This window comes from Oryx dammah, unplaced genomic scaffold (assembly GCF_014754425.2).
Source record: "Oryx dammah isolate SB20612 unplaced genomic scaffold, SCBI_Odam_1.1 HiC_scaffold_23, whole genome shotgun sequence".
NCBI classification, from domain to species: Eukaryota; Metazoa; Chordata; class Mammalia; order Artiodactyla; family Bovidae; genus Oryx; species Oryx dammah.
In genome coordinates this window covers 118,682,675-118,703,710 of record NW_024070207.1, presented here as the reverse complement: position 1 = coordinate 118,703,710, position 21,036 = coordinate 118,682,675, and the positions used below count along the sequence as shown (strand labels likewise).

General features: G+C 42.8%; 2 protein-coding genes across 5 annotated transcripts in view; one reads left to right on the top strand and one right to left on the bottom strand.

Moving 5' to 3' along the window:
- The window catches only part of BMX (BMX non-receptor tyrosine kinase), a 46,171-nt gene extending 42,211 nt beyond the window's left edge, over positions 1-3,960 (top strand). For 3 of the 4 annotated variants that reach the window (XM_040266578.1, XM_040266577.1, XM_040266579.1), the window contains exons 18-19: positions 662-819; positions 2,624-3,960. In XM_040266578.1, coding sequence (XP_040122512.1) covers positions 662-819; positions 2,624-2,698 — 233 coding nt within the window. In that variant the 3' untranslated portion in view covers positions 2,699-3,960. The remainder of the gene's footprint in view (positions 1-661; positions 820-2,623) is intronic. The other variant, XM_040266580.1, reaches the window with a different exon arrangement.
- Positions 3,961-6,062: 2,102 nt separating this feature from the next.
- The window catches only part of ACE2 (angiotensin converting enzyme 2), a 46,759-nt gene continuing 31,785 nt past the window's right edge, over positions 6,063-21,036 (bottom strand). Inside the window, exons 11-18 of the mRNA XM_040266581.1 lie at positions 20,681-20,779; positions 19,933-20,055; positions 19,332-19,504; positions 18,082-18,140; positions 13,005-13,105; positions 11,139-11,255; positions 9,125-9,319; positions 6,063-7,026 (exon numbers count right to left, since the gene is read on the bottom strand). Of these exons, the coding sequence (XP_040122515.1) occupies positions 6,918-7,026; positions 9,125-9,319; positions 11,139-11,255; positions 13,005-13,105; positions 18,082-18,140; positions 19,332-19,504; positions 19,933-20,055; positions 20,681-20,779 (976 nt within the window). The 3' untranslated portion in view covers positions 6,063-6,917. The remainder of the gene's footprint in view (positions 7,027-9,124; positions 9,320-11,138; positions 11,256-13,004; positions 13,106-18,081; positions 18,141-19,331; positions 19,505-19,932; positions 20,056-20,680; positions 20,780-21,036) is intronic.

Sequence of the window (21,036 nt, the reverse complement as noted above, 5' to 3'; positions counted from 1 at the left end):
CACCTGACCCACAAAGTATTTTAGAACAAAGGTCCCCAACCTCTACGGCAGAGACCCGGTGCCTCCTGTCAGATCAGTGGCAGCATTAGGTTAGAAATAAAGTGCATGGTAAATGTAATGCGTTTGAAACGTCCCAAAACCATCCTGCCCCCTCTCCGGTCCCGGGGAAAAATTATCTTCCACGAAATGGGTCCCTGGTGCCAAGAAGGTGGAGAACCACTGTTCCAGAGGACTGAGGCAATAGAAAAGCCGGAAAGTTGTCCATGACTTTTATCTTAAATTTCCACCCAAAGGTAATGTGTGAGTGCCAGGAAATTATTGCCAAGGCAGAGAGAAAGGGCGGGGACTTCCACCCTCGCTCCAAGGGTTGAAGCTGGGGCTGTCACCGTGGCTCCGACGGGGCCGCCGCCTCTCTGAAGCAGCCCACGGGCCCTGGCCCCAGGGAGCTCCCCGTTTCCCAGCAAGAATGGGCGTCGGGGCCTCAGGGAGCAGGAATAAGAGAGCTGGGGCTCCGGAAGGGCTAGCCCAGTCTGTCCTCCCTAACCCGCCCTTCTTGCTGGGACTCATCCCCCAGGGACCCGGGCTCTGACCCAGAGCCCGCTGCACATTCTGACGTGGGCTCTCTTTCCTCTGTCGGCTGGCCGCCCTCGCCGCGGGGCAGGGATCCTGATGTGGGAAGTGTTCAGCCTGGGGAAGCAGCCCTACGACTTGTACGACAACTCGCAGGTGGTCGTGAAGGTCTCCCAGGGCCACCGGCTCTACCGGCCCCAGCTGGCGTCGGACACCGTCTACCACATCATGTACAGCTGCTGGCACGAGGCGAGTGCCCCACGACCGGGCGCGGGCGGGCCGCGGCGCGGGCGCATCCGGCTGGCTGTTGGCTCGCCACCGGAAGGAGCGCTTCTGAGCGGAGGCACTTGCTCCGGGGGCTTTCCGAGTAGCTCAGTGGCGAAGAGTTGGCCGCAATACAGGAGACACACGGGATGCGGTTCAGTCCTTGAATCTGGACGATCCCCTGGAGAAGGCAGTGGCACCCCGCTCCAGGGTTCTTGCCTGGAGAATCCCATGGACGGAGGAGCCTGGTGGGCTGCAGTCCTTGGGGTCGCGAAGAGTCGGACACGACTGAGCGACTTCGCTTTCACTTTTCACTTTCACGCATTGGAGAAGAAAATGGCAACCCACTCCAGTGTTCTTGCCTGGAGAATCCCAGGGGCGGCGGAGCCTGGCGGGCTGCAGTCCGTGGAGTCACAAAGAGTCGGACAGAACTGAAGCGACTGAGCATGCCACACTTGCTACAGAGCAGGTGACGATGGCCCTGGGCCCCTGCTCTCAGGAGTTTGTGATCTGAAACCAGCACTGTAGGTGCCAACAATTTTGTTCATATTTCTTTATGGCTGTGTCGAGTCTTAGTTGTGGTTATGCTCTTCTTACTTGCTCTGTCATGTGCGACTCTTTGTGAACCCATGGACTGTAGCCCACCAGGCTCCTTTCTGTCCATGGAATTTTCCAGGCAAGAATACCGAAGTGGGTGATCATTTCCTTCTCCAGGGAATCCTCTCCACTCAGGGATCGAACCGTGCCTTCTGCGTCTACTGTACTGGCAGGAGGATTCTTTACCACTGCACCACCTAAGAAGCTCAGCTTACGTTTAAATTCATTTACAGTTAAATTTTATTTTAAACTTAGTCAGTCTTGACCATGCACAAAACTCTTTTCCCAGCGTCCACTTTCCACAAAACTCTTTACCACTTTTTGTAGTCATAATTTTATTTTCCCACTCAGAAACAGACACCTGTAAGTCAGAGCTACTTCCTTTTCTCTTGGTGGCGGTTTAGTTGCTAAGTTGTGTCTGGCTCTTTCTGAATAGTTTGCTTAGCTATTTTGCATATTTAAAATCCACAAACTAGATAATCAATTTGTTCAGCTTAAAACAAGCTTGTTCATATTTGGAAGAGTTTGTATTCTAACTTGGGAGATTTATCATCTCTATGTTATTGATGTGTTCTATTCAAAGACAACCAATGTTATTTTCTATGTGCTCAATTCTACACTTGTATTTTTCAGCAGCATTTTAAAGTTTTCCTCATTTGGGGGTACTTTTTTTTAGTATTTTATTGGGGTTTGTTGCTATTGTAAATGGAGTTTTCTCTTCCAGTATATCTTCTAATTGGTTATTGTATATATATAGGGAGACTATCCAGTGTTCTTGCCTGGAGAATCCCAGGGACGGTGGAGCCTGGTGGGCTGCCGTCTATGGGGTCGCACAGAGTCGAACACAACTGAAGCGACTTAGCAGCAGCAGCAGCAGCAGGAAGACTATAGATTTTGTCAGTTAATTTTATATACTGCTCTCCTGATGAATTCCTTTGTTATTTGGGTTTGTTCTATCATTAATTCTCTTGGTTTTTCAAGGTATGCAGTCATATCTTATGCAAATAAAGATACTTTGATTTTTCTTTCCCAATTCTTAGGGTTCTATTTGTTTTCTCTTTAGAAGAAATGTCTATAGCATTTCCACATTTTAAGAATTGCTAGTTTTAGGACTGAAGTATAAATACTTTACATAGTTTATTTTAAATCGGAACCCTCATAAATTAAACCATTGGGTTTTTCTTTTATCTAGCTTCCAGAAAAGCGTCCCACATTTCAGCAGCTCCTGTCATCCATTGAACCACTTCGGGAAAAAGACAAGCCTTGAAGAAGAAGTGAGAAGATCTGATGAGAATGAGTATAAATGTTGACCAACATTTTCATTCTTTTTAAGGAAAGTAGCATAGCACAGATGTTGTAATTTAGCTAGTTTTCCTTAATGGTATTCTGTGTGCTGCTTTGTCTGTTCTATTATCTAGAAAAAAACAAGGTAGGAAACAAAAGATTTCCTTGATATTTAGGTCAAGCTAGTAATTTTGTTTATGCTTCTCTTAGTATTACACCTCCCAGCCTATAGCAGAAGCACATTTTCTGATTGCAAAATAGAGAGGATGTATATTATGTGTAAAGATTGAGCAGAAATGAAAAATTAGTTTTTGGATATTTGTTTTTCTTAATATCACCACTATCATGATAATTAAATATGCTATTAACAAGTATAGAAATGGTGACACCTGCCTTCATGTCTCAATGGTTTCAGTCTTTAGCATGCATGAGACTCAAATAGAGAGTTTATGAAAACACAGGTTCATTAGGAACTACCCCAGAGATTCTGGTACAGCAGGTCTGAACGCAAGCTGAGAATTTGTGTTTTTAATAACCTCCCAGATATTTCTGTGCAGTCATTCCGAACTGCCCTAGGAGACCTCATTATCTGGTGGGCACCATTAGGTGTTCCATAATTCAATTCAAATGATACAGTTCTCATCTGATATCCAAATCAGAACAATGGATTTATGTCATCATGTACACAAATATACAACTGAAGTTAAACAACATTATTCAATAATATGTTAACTATGTGTCACAGAGACAACTTTTAAAGATGCTAAGGTAAAACTTGATGCCTTTTTCCTTATGCTCAAACTATTATCAATTTCAACCCAATTATAACCATGGTCTTGTATCAGATTGTTGCTTTCTATAGTACTCTGCCCTTATTTGCAGGGGATAAATTCCAAGACCCCCAGTGAATACCTGAAACCAAGGATAATACCATACCCCATATATAATGTTTTTCTATACATACATACCTATGATCAAGTTTAATTTATAAGTTAGGCACAGTAAGAGGTTAACAGCAATAACTAATAATAAAATTGAACAACTATAATATACTGTAATAAAAGTTATGTGAATGTGGTCTCTCTGTCAGAATATCTAACTGTACAAATTTAATGCCTTTTCCATCTTAACTAAGCACTTAATGCACTGCGGCTGTAACTTTTGCAGTTTGATGTGAGATGGCAAAACTAGTATGAACTCTTCTTCCTTCACAATTTCACCGATAAAAGATTCATTGTTACCGTAGATCTCAGCCACCTCAGCCTTCATTTTTTTCTTTCCATATTGAGAACTTTCACCCTTTCGCTTAAAGGCAACTAAAACTTTAGGGCTTCTCTCTGGCATTTCCAAATCACCAGCATCACTCCTCTGGCACTTCGGGGCCAGGATTAAGGAAAACAAGTGTCCCCTGAACACCGCACTGTGAGACTGGGACAGCAGATCTGATAACTGCGGCCGCTAAGCGACTAATGGGCGGGACACACCAGACAAAGGGACAATTCGCATCCTGGGGGAGCAGAGTTGGCGTCACGAGATTTCACCACTTTAAAACTCACGAATTGTTTATTTCTGAAATTTTCTACTAAATATTTCATATAGTGGTTGACCGCGGGTACCTGAAACCACCAAAAGTGAAACTGGGGATAAGAGAGGCCTACTGTAACCATTTAAAATCCTCAAGTCTGGAGCCCGAGGACTTCTGGCTAGTTTGATAACTGAACTTTCTCTTTCCGTCTTCTATCTTGACACAGAAGTACAGGAGTCCTATTTGAGCTTCTCAGGACTATTACTAAAAGGTACTGTAGCTTTCAAACTGTTCCTGGGAATGTCCACCTTCACGGCCTGCTGCTGAACCCTTAGGTTTTCATCATTTTGGAGTCCATCATTGTTATGTCTGTAATGTCAAGAAGGGAGAGAGAAAGGTTATGTGAAGGGCTCTGTTACAGTGAAAAGACGCTACTGTTTTCTAGACAGAACAATCTCCCTTTAGAGATGTTCACACCCTTCCTCATTCCACTCCCCCTCAGCTATTGTGAATGATTGTTCTTGGTTATTTGTTCCTTTTTTTTTTTCCCCTCTTAACAGAGGCACACAAATCTCATGGAACTTTTGAAACAGCCACTAGGGCATTTATATGTTCAGTGAGCATTTATGTAGCAGGTACTGTGTGCCAGGTTCCTTCCTCCCCAAGAGAAAAGGAACAAATAATACAGCCCCTCCCGCTCAACAGGCCCATTGTCAGGAGTGGGTGCCAGTCTTTGCAGCTCTGATTCCATTCACCAGAGACTTGCACCACAGACTTAATGCCCCCATGAGAAAGATTTCTCATGCCCAAACTAGGTCTTCCTGGTCCCCCCTGCCGAAGGGTATTTTTCTTTCTTCTCCTTATTTTTATATACTTGATCTTCTAAAGATGAAACTGAGCAGGACTCTATGGGACCTTCCTGGGGAAAGACACTCCCCCCTTTTCCCATCACCCTGCCTCTTGTTTGTAGAAAATCTTTAGCTTCCTAGACCTTCCCTGCATTCTAAAGGGCAAATTTCATAAGATAAAAGAGAAAATGCAGAAACAAAGAAAAACAGTCAATCAAGACAAAGTAATCATAGTTTAGTCATAAAGCAAAGTAAAGGAACTTTAGTTCCTCCTCAGGGGTTACAGATAATATCCTGAGCTATGTCCTTGAGCTGTCTGGCAGATACTAAAATCCCTACCAGGTGGAAGAATTTAACTGCATCCTGACCACCAGCACATAGACCCCAGACTGGCTACAACCAGAAGGTTGATGATGCTGACTCCTGAAATACCACCCAAGCTACCTCACCATCAGCCGATCAGAAGAATGTCCACAAGCTGATCAGGCACCCTACAACCCTCAGCTCTAATGTTGCCTTTAAAAGCCCTTTCCTAAAAGCGAGCAGGAAGTTCCAGTCTTTTGAGCACAAGCTGCTAGTTCTTCTTACTTGACTAAGTTACTCTACAGTATGCTGGTCACCACATAAAGTGAACTGATAGGTAGAGTTTGGATATTTTAATCTACATCATCCATTTTATACCAGTTTTCAGGTCTGTATTGGATTCTGTGCTCAGAATTGGGCTAGGAGCTCTGAGATTTGTAAAACCATTGCCAAGTTTGGCTCCTAACCTAAGAGTGTAGATGCTCTTAACACAACTCTTTTCAACTGATTTTATTGAACATAATCACTTTATACAATAAAGTAACTGAACATACTGGGATGCACTTCAAGACATGTGGGAGGTCGGGACACCCAGGCAGCTTTGTCCCTGGAAGTGAAAAGCAGAGAGAATCCACGGAAGGCGGAGCACAGAAGTACACATGAGACCACAAGAGTGTGTAAATCAAGTATTTATTGTCTTTGTGAGCTTTGTGCTCAGCACTACTCAAACATTATGGGTAAATACAGAAGATTCAAGAGATTGGGAGCCCACTTCAGAAGCAACATTCAGTTGGGGTCCCTGTGCACTTCACAGTTAGAGAGCAACGGGAGCAAGTTCCTAACATGGCAGCTTGGGAGGGGGTTCATGGCGGCCCCTAGGGCTAGGGTGATGTCAGAAAGACGGTGGCCAAGCAGCTTGAAAGTAAAAAGGCAATGTCCTCCAATGGCTGTCTGGATTCTTCTCTCTTCTGTAGCCCTGTCACTCTGAAGAAGGCATGTTCTGGTCCAATCATGACTGGGGAGAATCACTAGAGTACTTAGATTAAGTTAACGTGAAGAGTGCATGTCCTCCTTTACACTTGAAGTAAACCCAAGTGAACAGTGCATGCCGGGCTCCACCTCGCAGCTCCATCCATTCACAGGCACGTCCTTAAGAGCCATCCGTCCAGATTCCACACACTTGCTCCTACCCTGTATCCTTTTGTTCCATCTCCAGCAACACAATGGAAATTTCCATTTCCATTACCCCTGAACAGCCTGTGAGGCCAAAGACAGACTGTCTCTATTCTCAAACAGAAACATCTCTTTAAGGAAACAGAAGTCAAGTGCTGAGGCAGAAACAAGTACTAAAAGTGATGCAAGGGAAGATGCCCTCTTCTCAGGCATGCCTTCTTTGGACAGCTTTTCCTGAACAGAGCCAGAGCTTTGACAGTTAATGACATTCTTATAATTGCCTATGTTCTGTATTGTGAAAGTAATATTTACATACAATAAAATCATCTCAAGAGGAAATAAAAAAGATTTTTCTAAAGCGAAGTCTGAACATCATCAGTATTTTGGAATCCTGAATTATTTTCTCCTTTATTCAAGTCCACAGAGCCATAAGGATTTTCTTCGCTGCTTGCTTGATTTTTCCTGTTAAATAAAGTGAACTCACCTTAATATCATGATCTTAGAGTGACACGGCCTCCCTTGGACTCCAATGGCCCGGGTATCTTTTCCATCTCAGCATTTTACCACCTGTACTCATTTGCATACCAGTCCCCTTTTAATGGACTGTGGGCACCCAGAGTGCATTGAATTCACTTCTTTAGCCCGATGATCAGTTGGCACGATGGTTGGCAGAGTAGGAGACTGGTTAGGGTATAAGCTCTGAAGTCTGAGAGTGGGGGCCTCTGTGCCTCAGTCTAACTATTCAGAAAATGATGGCAGATATGTAAACTCAGTGAAATAATGCTGGCAGAGCACTCACAGTATCTGGCATATAATCTCCAATAAATATTAACCATTATTATTATTTTTAGGAACTCAGTGGTCATTTAGCCAATCACTTCATTATAAAAAACTTCCCTACTAAATTACCACTTTCCAAAGTTGAAGGTCAGGATAGGCCCGCTTTGTACTACAACAACCAGCTTTAGAAACCGAGTGCATATCTTCATGCGTTACTGACTAGCTGTGCAAACTTGAGAGGGTTTCTTGGCCTCTCTGAATCTCTGTCTTATATATACATGAACATAATTACATAGGAATATATGATACAATTGCTGAATACATTAATGTAAGAAATACATTAGCAGTCTTATTTTTTTGTGTAGCTTCTATTAATGCAGTGTATAGCATGAAGGAGGAACCCAAAAAGAATTTCTTTGATGAATGAACTTTGGAATAGCATCGCACATGCAAACCTGTACTATGAAGAAGAGCACTTCTCGAACTGTAATGTGCGTATGAGTCACCTGAGGGCCTTACTAAAATGTAGATTCTGATACACTGGGTCTCTAAAAAACTGATCATTTTTCAGAAAGAGTCACAGACTTATGGTTGCCAAAGGGGAAAGGGAGGGGAGGGATAAATAAGGACTTGGGGATTAACAGATACACACTACTATATATAAAATAGATAACCAGCAAGGGCCCAGTGTATAGCACAGGGAACTCTGTACTCTCTAATAATCTCTACAGGAAAAGAGTCAGAAAAAGAATAGATGTGTGTACATGTATAACTGAATTACTTTGCTGTATACCTGAAACTAACACAACATTGTCCATCAACTATACAATTTAAAAAAATTTCTTTTAACTGACCATTTTTGTCAACTTTAGGAAGGGAACTTGCAAGCAAAGAGTGACAGGGAAACTCTATGCATCCTTTTGTATTTAAAACATTTTTACTATATGAATCTATTTTTTTCAATGCCTAATTTTAAAAATGAAGTTATTTGTGGAAACAATATAGTGAAGAAGACTGAGCAAAACAGACTAGTGCATATAAAAATTAAAGAACACATTTAAACAACCTAAGGTGTGCAAAGAGTTTTGTTAGATGTTATAAAATATAATTAACCTCAATTACACCAGCCCAACAAAAGTAAACGCTGTCTCAAGATCAGAAAACAAATCTAGTGGCAGGGCACAACTATACATCAGGCCTCTGGTGATTTAAATCCACAGTGAACTTGGATCTTCAACTCGAGAACAATTTAGAGGGTGCATGACCCATGAACTGAGGGTATAGTAAGGCATCCAGGCCATAGGAGGAGGGATGCAGAGGATTCAAGCATAGCAGTTTGGAGTAAACCTCAGAGCTCATTCTTGAACAATTTCACAGTTCAAATCTGTCACTAATGCATTCTCTAAGATCACTTCTAGACCAAGGAGGACTCCTCAGTAAGGATAATCCCCCCCGCCCATCGCCCTGAGCCCACTCACCACTGCAGAACTTGGAGTGCCTTTTAGCAGTAGGGAAATGATGCTGTGGCCAGGATGGAGTTTACCGGGGCATACCAGTAGTAAACCCCAGGCTGGAGATCTCCTGTATGGTGGGGCCTGCTAGGGTGGTGACGTGCTGATGAAATCTGGTAAACTTCTAGCGGGTGCACAAGAATATTTAGCTGTGGAATTGTCCACATACGTAATTGGCTTATACAACCTACGACTTACTGCAAATTTTTCAGTTAGTTTTCATGAAACTGTTCTGTTTTAGATAAATAAGTCCAAGAAAGGTCACTTACTTCCTTTGATCTCGGATTCCAGTGAAGATGAGCCCAACAATACCAATCACTACCACTCCCATCACGACCCCAAAGATAATCAGCCATATGGTGACAGGTGGCTCGTAAGGGGGTCCCAGCGTCGGCTGAATCCCCAGAAACTCCAGGCTGTTGTCATCCAGCTGGAAGGCATCATTGATACGGTCCCGGGACAACCTATTCCCAAAAGCAAAACACTCAGGCAAAAGAAAACGGTGCAGTGATTTACTGCCTATATCACTGTCTCCAAAAGGATTTGATAAGGCTTACCTGAAGAAGCAATGAAATCAAAGTCAATAACCAGGTTCACTGACAGATTTGAGTTTTAACAATTATACCTCTTTCATACCGTGTGATCTGGATTAGGTTTGGAAACAGCTTCACTGGAAAATGAGGTTGAAAGTGTGGAAATGTGCAGATGGCTGGCATTTGTTCATTTGTGACTACTGTGTTGTAAAGGCGAAGTTGCACGTTTGGTAAGAATTTCCTTTCTGTTGAGGTATGTCTACAATGACTTTATATCAAATAATGGAAAAGGACAATCGGATCCACCTCTTCTACAAATGAATCAGGCCCTATACACAAGTCTCAACAGCTGCATTTTCCAAATAAAAGGTGTTGACATCCTAATAAGTGACAGCTCTGGGGAGGAACACAGGGAAGGAGCCTTTGCCAAATTCTCCAGCACTGTGCTGGGATATGGCCGAATTTCATAGAGGAAAAAAGGATGAAGGTTATTTTTACAACAAAAAACAGTGAAATGTTCAGTATTCCAGATTGAAAACCAAAGTGTCTGGCATCCCATTCTCCTGCCATTAAATACAGTGCAGGTCAGGAAGTCAGAGTCCAGCCAGAGAGAGAGAGAGAGCCATCCAAGCAGCAACCTCCACCTGAAAGAGTCTCGTCACTCTGGAAATAGGAAGTTTGAGGACTCCCCAGAGCTTGCAGGAATGCTGGGCTCCTTCGTGATGATCTCAGCTAGCACTTTCCCCCAAGACAAGTCTTGTGGAGGCAGCCACTGAGTCGGTGTGCTTGGGTTGTAAACCCCACTAAGCCAGATTTTCTAGGCCAACTCTGCCCGGCAAGTCTTGGTTCTGCTTCTAAAGACGACAAGCAGCTCAAGAGCGCCACCTAGTAGCATTTCCCATAGCAATGGTATATTAAGCCTTTTTTTCTTCTCTTTCTTTTTTTAATGACAAGGGGAAACATCAACATCTATCCAGCCTGGTGGGCTACAATCCACGGGGTCGCAAAGAGTCGGACACGACTGAGCGACTAACACTTACTTATTTAGTATCTAAGGAATCCTGTCCCTGCCTGCCTTGTTTCAGACTTTGGTTAAACGAATTCTGCATCAAAGTCCCTACAGCAATGATGGCAACACCTGCCCATGTACCCTCTGCATTTACCATTTTCCGGGCGTGCTGGTTAGACTTCCTTCAGCCAGGACCTACTGCCTTTGCCTGAGAGCATTCTCAGGCTACAAGATTCAGCCCTATCTGCAGACCAGTACGGCTGGGGAATTACTGTCCCCTGTACACAGTTCTCAACCAGTGACTGATGGGAAGTGGTGAATCAACACCCCAGCTCTGATGGGACAATTCTGGTACATGCTCCACACCATCTCCCAGAATTCCCAGCACAATGGAGTTCTAGCTGCCCACAGTGGTAACTTGCTCATAACATGTCAGGTTACCTTCCTTCCATTCTGTCTCCGGTCCACACTCAATCCATTCTTCCTGAGGTGACTTCCCAAATAAACTACTTACTTTCAAATCCTTGTCTAAGGACCTGCATCTGAAGAAACCCAATGAAGGCAATCCCCTTGCTACGCGATCCTTTTGGAATTAAAACCCAAGTTTTTCAGATGAGGAAAAACACGCAAATGACTCAGAACAGTGCCTGGCACCTTTAGGAACACACAAATCATTTCATTACTGTTGTTGCATTGGGACCCCCTCACCCTTCTATCCTACATTTGAAAGTAAAATATCACCTGATGGCATTTTCAACTTCAGTTCTAGGAATGATGTCAGACACATTGTTGGGTGACGTGACAAAGAACTTGAAGGAGATTCTTGGTTTCTTGTCACTCACCCACACGTTCTCTTCCCTGTGGAGAAACAAAAGAAACATTTTTCCTGGTGGCACAGAGGACACTGTGAAGAGAATGAAGACTTCTACTGCTAGAGATTGGGGGACAGTCACAGGGTAGAGTGGAGAGCCCTGGAGCAGGGCCCGTCACGGAAGGATGTCACTGTCCCAATAACCTTGACACTGCCCAAAGCACATGAACTCAATTCCCTAAGGTGTGAGAGTAAGTCTTGGCATGATTGGTTCTGCTACCATATAAGAACCACAGTTTTTTTCAGTGATAGAAATATTTCAAACAAAGCGGCGGAAGACTCAGTGAGGAATCACTGGTGACCCAGGATTGTGATAACATGGCGGGCAGCGATGGCTCCCTTCCATGGACAGAGGCGGTGCCCTGATATCTTCCAACTGGGCCCCTCCTGGCAAAACTCGTCATGTTGCCCCCACAGGTGAGGGTGAGGAGTGGGGTTTATAGTAGGATGTGACAAGACTATGCTCTCACAGCTGATGAGACTGATCCTAATAAAATGCAAGGCAGGGACTTCCCTGGTGGTACGGTGGATAAGAATCTGTCTGCCAATGCAGGGAACAGGGGTTCGATCCCTGGTCCAGGAAGATTCCACATGCCACAGAGCAACCAAGCCTGTGACCCACAACTATTGAGCCTGTGCCCTAGAGCCAGCCAGCCCCAACTACTAAGGCCACATGCCTCGTGCCTAGAGACTGTGCTCTGCAAGAAGAAGCCTGTGTACAACAACGAAGAGTAGCCTCCTGCCTGCCACCACTAGAGAAAGCCCACGGGCAGCAATGAAGACCCAGCGCAGCCAAAAATAAATAAAACAATGAATGTTTACTGAAAAAAACAAAACAAAGACCCAAGACAGATCACGTGGTTCAGAGCGTTTCTCATGCAGAAGGAAAGCGAATGGCCTTAGAATGGCTTCGGAGGCACACACAAACTTTCTTCTCGCCTTTCCACCCCCATGGCCCTGTCTGCCCCGACCCCATCTCCTGTCTTCTATTAGCTCACTCTGCTCCAGCCACACTGGCCTCTTTGCTGTTCCTTCAATAGGTGAAGGATTCTTGTTCCTCGGGATCTTTCTACTTGCTATTTTTCAAGCTGCAACATTTTCCCCCATGGTCTGCACCTCTGACTCTCTCTCCTGTTTCAGCTATTTGTTCAAATACTAACAAGGTCTTCCTTGACCATTTTAGTTAAAATGGAACCCTACACACACACATGCACACACACACACACACACACACACACACACACACACACACACACAACCAGCAAGCACTCCCTTGCCCATTTCCTGTTGAACTATTCTCCCTAGCACTTATCACCATCAAATTCTACTATATTTCATTTATATATTTTGTTGACTGTCTATAACACACACACACACGCACACACACACAAAACAGATACATTAGAATACAAGCTCAATGAAAGCAGAGATTTCTGCCTTTTGTTTTCAGTGCTGAGGGTGCATGAGAGCATTTGGGGAAAAGAAAGGGAGAGGAGAGACAGTGGGGGGGAAGAGGTGAGGAGAGGGCCATTTAATAATAACAAAGCTCTTCCATCTACAAGTCAAATAAGTCACAAGCATCCCTAAAAAAAGGTGGCCCTAATTCCAGGACATCAATGAGGTTTAATAGTAGTTAGGAGTTTTTCTCAATTTCACGTGAATAAAAGCTGAAGCATAAAACTTTCTGATCCAAGAGTAAGGGAAATACTGATTGAGAGCACAGCACATCAACTCACCCAAAAGGAATGGTCTCATTTCTGTCTTTAAAAAAATACTTTCTCATGGCATATGCCACAGACGACCGGAACAAGTACATTTCGTTGTCATTCCATTCATACTGCAAATTCACAACAAAAACACTGCTCAGTAGAGATCATGGGGTCATTAAAACCTGATATTCCACAAGCTTTTTTTTTTTTTTTTTTGGCCATGCCATGCATCTTGTGAGATCTTAGGTCCCAGTCCAGGGATTGAATACACACCCTCAGCAGAGAGAACTCAGAGTTCTAACCACTGGACCACCAGGGACTTCCCGACGTGTGTTAATTTTAAACTGTCTAATATGCCAAAGATTCTAGCTCTGCGTAAAGTCGGTGATCCCCAACTTGAGTGTGCCCTGGCATCACCTGGAGGGCTTGTCAAATCACTGAATTCTGGGCCCAGGCCTCAGAGAAGACCTGGAATTCTGCATCTCTAACAAGCTCCCACGGAGAAGGCAGTGGCACCCCACTCCAGTACTCTTGCCTGGAAAATCCCATGGACGGAGGAGCCTAATGGGCTGCAGTCCATGGGGTCGCAAAGAGTTGGGCACGACTGAGCGACTTCACTTTCACTTTTCACTTTCATGCACTGGAGAAGGAAATGGCAGCCCACTCCAGTGTTCTTGCCTGGAGAATCCCAGAGACAGAGGAGCCTAGTGGGCTGCCATCTGTGGGGTTGCACAGAGTCGGACACAACTGAAGCGACTTAGCAGCAGCAGCAACAAGCTCCCACATGATGCTAACGCTGCTGGTCCAGCACCAATGCTTTAAGAACCACAGGGCTCACTGGTCCTTTGAATTTAACTTAAATTAAGCTGAAATAAGCACTCTAGGGTAGGTTTATAGATGGGAGTTATGTGTGCCATTGGTTTTGGTTAAAACACCCATATACTGTAGACAAGTATGCTGACCTTTTACTATTTTTATAGCAAGTTCTCAGATGTGTAAGTGTAAAAGAAAAAGAAACTTCAAGTTCAAAGGAAAAAATAGCTTTTTGTAGACAAGGTAATTCTTGTTTTCCAGTGCTAAACCAATGGCTTGTGTAAAATTTGTGTAGTCCAGGAAAAACCTGTTCAAAGAGAAAAAAAATTCACCCTTTCCTCCAGTAGATGGCAGTAGAGATCATGAATAGCACAAAGCTTGCCTCTCTTCCCCCTTTTAGGAAAAACAATTATAGGAGATTAGGGTATATTGTCACCCTGCTTATTTAACTTACATGCAGAGTACATCATGAGAAACGCTGGACTGGAAGAAACACAAGCTGGAATCAAGATTGCCGGGAGAAATATCAAGAACCTCAGATATGCAGATGACACCACCCTTATGGCAGAAAGTGAAGAGGAACTAAAAAGCCTCTTGATGAAAGTGAAAGTGGAGAGTGAAAAAGTTGGCCTAAAACTCAACATTCAGAAAACGAAGATCAGGGCATCTGGTCCCATCACTTCATGGGAAATAGATGGGGAAACAGTGGAAACAGTGTCAGACTATTTTTGGGGGCTCCAAAATCACTGCAGATGGTGATTGCAGCCATGAAATTGAAAGACTCTTACTCCTTGGAAGAAAAGTTATGACCAACCTAGATAGTATATTCAAAAGCAGAGACATTACTTTGCCGACTAAGGTCCGTCTAGTCAAGGCTATGGTTTTTCCTGTGGTCATGTACAGATGTGAGAGTTGGACTGCGAAGAAGGCTGAGTGCCGAAAAATTGATGCTTTTGAACTGTGGTATTGGAGAAGACTCTTGAGAGTCCCTTGGACTGCAAGGAGATCCAACCAGTCCATTCTGAAGGAGATGAGCCCTGGGATTTCTTTGGAAGGAATGATGCTAAAGCTGAAACTCCAGTACTTTGGCCACCTCATGAGAAGAGTTGACTCATTGGGAAAGACTCTGATGCTGGGAGGGATTGGGAGCAGGAGGAGAAGGGGACAACAGAGGATGAGATGGCTGGATGGCATCACCGACTCGATGGACGTGAGTCTGGGTGAACTCTGGGAGCTGGTGATGGACAGGGAGGCCTGGCGTGCTGCGATTCATGGGGTCGCAAAGAGTCGGACATGACTGAGCGACTGAACTGAACTGATGGTACTAAGTGAAGCAAGCAAGCCAAAGACAAATATCATAAGATATTGCTTATATGTGGAATCTAAAAAAATGATACAAAGAAACTTATTTATAAAACAAATAGACCCATAGACATAGAAAACAAACCTAATTAAGATTACCAAAGGGGAAAGGAGGGAGGAAAACATTAGGAATTTAGATTAACAGACAGACACTACCATATATAAAATAAACAACAAGGACATACTGTATAGCACAGAGAACTATACTCAATATTTTGTAATAACCTATAAGGGAAAAGAATCTGAAAAATATATATGTATGTGTATAACTGAACAGATTCTGGGCCTCTGAAACAAACACATTTTAAATCAACTATACTTCAATTTGAAAATGTTACATTTTCAGAAGAAAATTTTAGCTGTATATAAAAAAAATTTTTCAAAGGATTGCTACATTGAGTCCAGCTTGATACCACTCATTTATTGGGAAAGTTGCTTTAATAGTAATAATAATATTATTAATATGGCTATGGTGTTGGAGAAGACTCTTGAGAGTCCCTCAGACTGCAAGGAGATCCAAGCAGTCCATTCTAAAGGAAATCAGTCCTGAATATTCATTGGAAGGACTGATGCTGAAACTCCAATACTTTGGCCACCTGATGTGAAGAGCTGACTCATTGGAAAAGACCCTGATGCTGGGAAAGATTGAAGGCAGGAGGAGAAGGGGACGACAGAGGATGAGATGGTTGGATGGCATCACCAACTCAATGGACATGAGTTTGAGCAAGCTCCAGGCGTTGGTGATGGACAGGGAAGCCTGGCATGCTGCAGTCCACGGGGTCTCAGAGTCGGACACGACTGAGCGACTGAACTGAACATGGCGACTAATATTCTGGTTATTATTTCTATATTAAAAAAGTAAAGGCTACGTTTTCAATATAGTATCAAAGATCCAGGTGGACTTTGCTATGAAGTAGCTTGAACTGGACAGTTATTCTGGCTAAAAGTATAACTCCACTGTCATCAAAGCAGCCTGTTGCTCTGTGAATGGGCCTCAGAATATTATACCATCCACCCCTCTGAAGACTATTTACTAATCCCTCACTGCATGGAAAGAGAACATGGGGAAAAAAACATGTCAAGAAAAAAAGAAGATAATTGAAAAGAATCCTGATCTACTGGATACTTTAAATTAAAATTAAATTTTATCAGTCCAAGGAAGAGCTAATAAAAATAGGACAGAAGGAGAAATAACCCCAGAGACAATGATTGCTAAGAAACAGGAACTTGAACTTTCAGAGTTTGAGAAGTGATACACCTCCATTTTATACTTGTTTCTTAAATCTTCACTTTTTACTCCTACTATGGGCTTCCTTGGGTGCTCAGTGGTAATAAATCTGCCTGCCAATGCAGGAGACCAGGTTTGATTCCTGGGTTGGGAAGATCCCCTGGAGAACAGAATGGCAACCCACCCCAGTATTCTTGCCTGGAGAATCCCATGGACAGAGGAGCTTGGAGGCTATGGTCCACGGGGTGGCAAATAGTTGAACATCACTTAGTGACTAAACAACAACAATGACATGTTATTTATATTTAGATGTTTTGCTTATATATGAAAATTACACTACAACTACTGTGGAGCCTTGGACAATAGTTAACTTCCCAAGAAAAGTATGGGGGTAGAAATGCCATCTTTGACTCTCTCCAGCGGAAAGAACAATTTTCTGTAGCACCTTGGACTGTTTTATCCAATAATGCCAGGTTGTTCTCTAATCCTGCAAAGCCTCCTGGGTGCCACACTTCCATCCATGCCTTTGATCTCCATCTGCCTGAAGCAACTCTCTCGTCTCTTTTTTCCTCCCGAAACAAATTGCTTCAAACTGGATAACCTGAGACAGGTTTTTAGGAGAAAGCAATAGCTGATTAAAGTAATTCACATGAAGGTGTAAGTAATCTGATTTTCTGTAAAACTTTTTGTTGTCCAGAAATGCATCTCTGCCTCAGTGGTTCTCAAGCTGTGCTGTAATCAAAATCACCTGGGGAACTTTGATGACTTGATGCCAGATGCATGCATGCTAAGTCGCTTCAGTGATGTCCAACTCTTTGTGACCTATGCATTGTAGCCCACCAGGCTCCTCTGTCCATGGAATTCTCCAGGGAAGAATACTGGAGTGGGTTTTGATGCCACACCTCAGAAGAGTAAGTCAGAATCTCTGGGAATGGAACTGAAGCATTAATATTTTAAAAAACATCCTGAATGACTCCAGTGTGAGCCAAGCTTTAGAAACAGTGGTCTGAATTGTTGCTTCCCAGTCTTTATTGTGTCCACAAACCACCTTGGGGGTTGTTAAAGTGCAGATTCTGATAAAGCAGGTCCAAGGCTGGGGTCTAAGATTAAAACAAGCTTTTAGTACCTAGATGATCGACTAAGATGAAACAAAGCCAAACTGCCTACAATACTTCTAAAAGCAGTCTCTAAAAATATAAACATGTCCTCTTCCTCAAATACAAGCAGTGGGGACTTCCCTGGTGATCCAGTGGCTAAGACTCCAGGCTCCCAAAGCAGAGGGCCTGGGTTCAATTTCTGGTCGAGGAACTGGATCCCACATGCCACAACTAAGAGTTTGCATGCTGCAGCTAAAGATCCCACACGTCACAACTAAGACCCAGCACAGCCACATAAATATATTTTTTAAAAATACAAGTAATTGTGATTAGAGTGAATTGGAGGGTAGGTATTTGATACTTTAGATGTTTTCCCACTGATCTTCATAATACCTTCAGAGTCACAAGGAAAACAGAGGCATAGCCAATTCAATACGGAATGTATTACTGAAAAAACCAACTCAAATGCCAGAGGCCAGAATCTATGGCTTTTTAAGAGAATCATGTGCCCTTTCATCTTTTCAACTGCACTGAAATGGGCTTGTTGTGCCCTAAATAAGGGAATGCATTGAAAAGTCATAGATGTGCTATCTAGAATACTCACAGCATTTTTTCCAAGACCTGATTTTAGGCTTATCCTCACTTTGATGCTTTGGTCAGAATCTGATTAAAGAGAAATAACAGACTGTTGTTACAGACAGCAGATTGACCACGTGTGTTTATTTCCTTCCTTTCCCAAGATCCCACTAAAGTGATAGTACAGGAATTTTTTAAAGGTATAAACACTCCTTTGGAAAATGAAAAGTTATGGAGGAGTGGTAAATGCTTTCCCAAGGGTCAGGAAGTCATGGTGTAATGTGTACACACAAGCAGTAGAGACCCCCAGAGAATCCTGGGATTCAGGTACAGCAGGGGGTGGGAAGAAGATACTGGACTGAAAACAAGAAAATGAAAATCTAGGTCTGGTTATAGCCACTTAGGGGAACAGCTGATGCTCCTACCCCATGAGCTCTTGCTTAGAAAGTCACCTGGAGGCCGTGCTGCAGCAAAACAGGAGGCAATTCATGAAAGAAGATATGGCATCCAGGAAGGAGAGGATTCAACCCAGGACAGCAGCAAAGGGGTAACTTGGGATGAAAACTGTGGTCCAGATGGAGACAGGAGGACTCCAAGAGGGAGTTCTTTAGGAAAAAATGAGACTGAAAAGAATAGATACGTTGGAATAGTCGGAGAAGAATATAGTATAGACAGCAAATTAGGCATGCAAAAAAGTGAGGCAATAGAAACTTCAGGACAAACAAAAAGCTACATTAAAAAATATATAAAATAGTATATTACTAGGTTTTACAGGTATAATGATGCAAATGTTGGTAATTTCTTTACTAAAAATTACATTAAATTGCATTGGGAGAATGGGAAATGGAGGCAGAAGAGTAGGCAGAAATGCATGTCTAAAACTGAGCAATGGGGAAATGACAATATAAACAAGCTGTTTAGAAATATGAATGTAACTGCCAGAAAGAAGAGGGGATTGCATTAAAATTGTTAAACGTATTTGCCTTTGAAGGGCAGGATTCACATACAGTGGGTTGGAAACTGTTAGACTCTTATTTTAAATATGGGCTAGTAAAGCAGACTGAAAACAAGAAGGGGGGAGTTTTCACTGTGTCGGGTACACAGTAGGTGCTCAACAAATGTGTTTCCTCCCAGAGAAAATGGCATCTGCCACCACAGTACAGGGGGTAAGTAGAGGAAGAACACACTCAACTGTGTGAGTCCCGTGAGACTAGGGCCAGAGAGGACTAGGGAAGCAGAAAAAGGGCCATTAGAAATGTGTCAACGCCATCTACTCACACGGAGTCCATTCCGTGCTCCATCCCACGAATGAATTCCTGTTCTGCTCTTTCAGCCAGGTAAACAAGGGCTCAAAGTAGTTGAGCAGGGGTTTTACATCCATAGTCTTTATGCCCACAATACTTTCCAATGCTAAGGTCCAGGGTTCTGATTTTCCAAGGCGCAGCATTTGGCTACATTAAAAAAAAAAAAGGAAAAGAAAAAAAAAAAAAAGCAGGGGAAGGTGGGTTCAGGGCCTTTGGATGGATTCCAGATGCGTATCTGTTTACATGTACAATCTATGGTCACTCCTCTTTGGTTTGACTAAGTTTGCTCCTGGCAAATAAGACAAGAAAGCAGGGTAAAAGATGTGTTCATCTTTCAATCTCCCTTCCCCAGAGAGCTCTATAGTTACGACATGGGGAGAGGAGGTGGCCTGTCTAGCCATCACAGGATGCAGGTTCCTGTGTGATCACAGAACAAACATTTAATTCATGGATGAAGACATTTTGAGTCCCCAAATTTTCTTTTTTGGATCAAAGAAATAAAATTCCAACCTAGGCATGGGAATGAGTAACATTAAATAGGACGAGAGGTTCAATATTTTTGAAGCATCTCTTACAGCAGCCTCTGCCCAGCTTCAGTGGAATTTGAGATGTCACATTTGAACAGGGCACCTTCATGTTTAGCTGTTTTACAAAGGGCTTCATGAAACTGGAATTGATAAATGGTCCTTGTGTAATACCTGTAAAAGAGATAAAGAAAAAAAAGAGTTGTCCCATGTGTAGTTTCTGTGGTAAAGTCATAGATTGGGACATATATTTAAATTTTGAGGCCCCAGCAACCAAAGAAGTATCAGTTAAACCTCTTTTATGTATCAGCTGATAAAAAGGCAGCATTATCTTGTTAAATGTGAGCTCACATTTGTATTGTGTTTTACCGATTTATAGCCTTTTCACATAATTGATGCCAATCAATCCTTTTGGCAAATCATCAATATTATTTCTACTTTACAAATAAAGAAACTGAGACTCAACAAATTCAAGATCTGGAGCTAATAGGTGAAGAACATAGATTTTGGGACTTCAAGTTAAAAATGCTTTATTATGACCACCCTGAACTCTGCCAGTAACAAGGAGACAAACAAAAACATTTCTATTGCTCCCAAGGAGACTATAAATTCCCTGTTGGTGGAGAAAAGGATCTCATATAACTTTTGTTGAACTCAATACATCATGTTCAGTTACATAGAATTGAAACTGATCATCTATTTTGAGGTTCTAAGGGGGAGGGGAATGGAGATGGAGAAATTAAAGTTGTCACCCTGTCTACAAATTCTAGAAGTGAAACAGAAGAAAACTGTCACTTACCGGATGAATGAGTAATCTTCAGCCACATGGAACAGACACGCGGGATCACAGTATGTCTCATCATGGGGCAGAGGCTCCACCACTCCGACTATCTCTCGCCTTTGGAGGAAAAAGAAGGTATATTAGCTGTGGGTCGCTCACTGAGAGAAAGTATAGATGGGCCATTGTGCAGTGCCATCAGTCAATGGCATTTCTATTGGAATTTGTGGTCAGGTGAAATTGAAACAGTGTAAAGAATTACAGAATAAATCCCATCATGTAATCATCTCTGTTTTTTGTTACTTCAGCCAATCTATACCATTGAAAAATAGCTGTATCATCAAAACACCAATTTCATAAAGTATATTATGTGACCA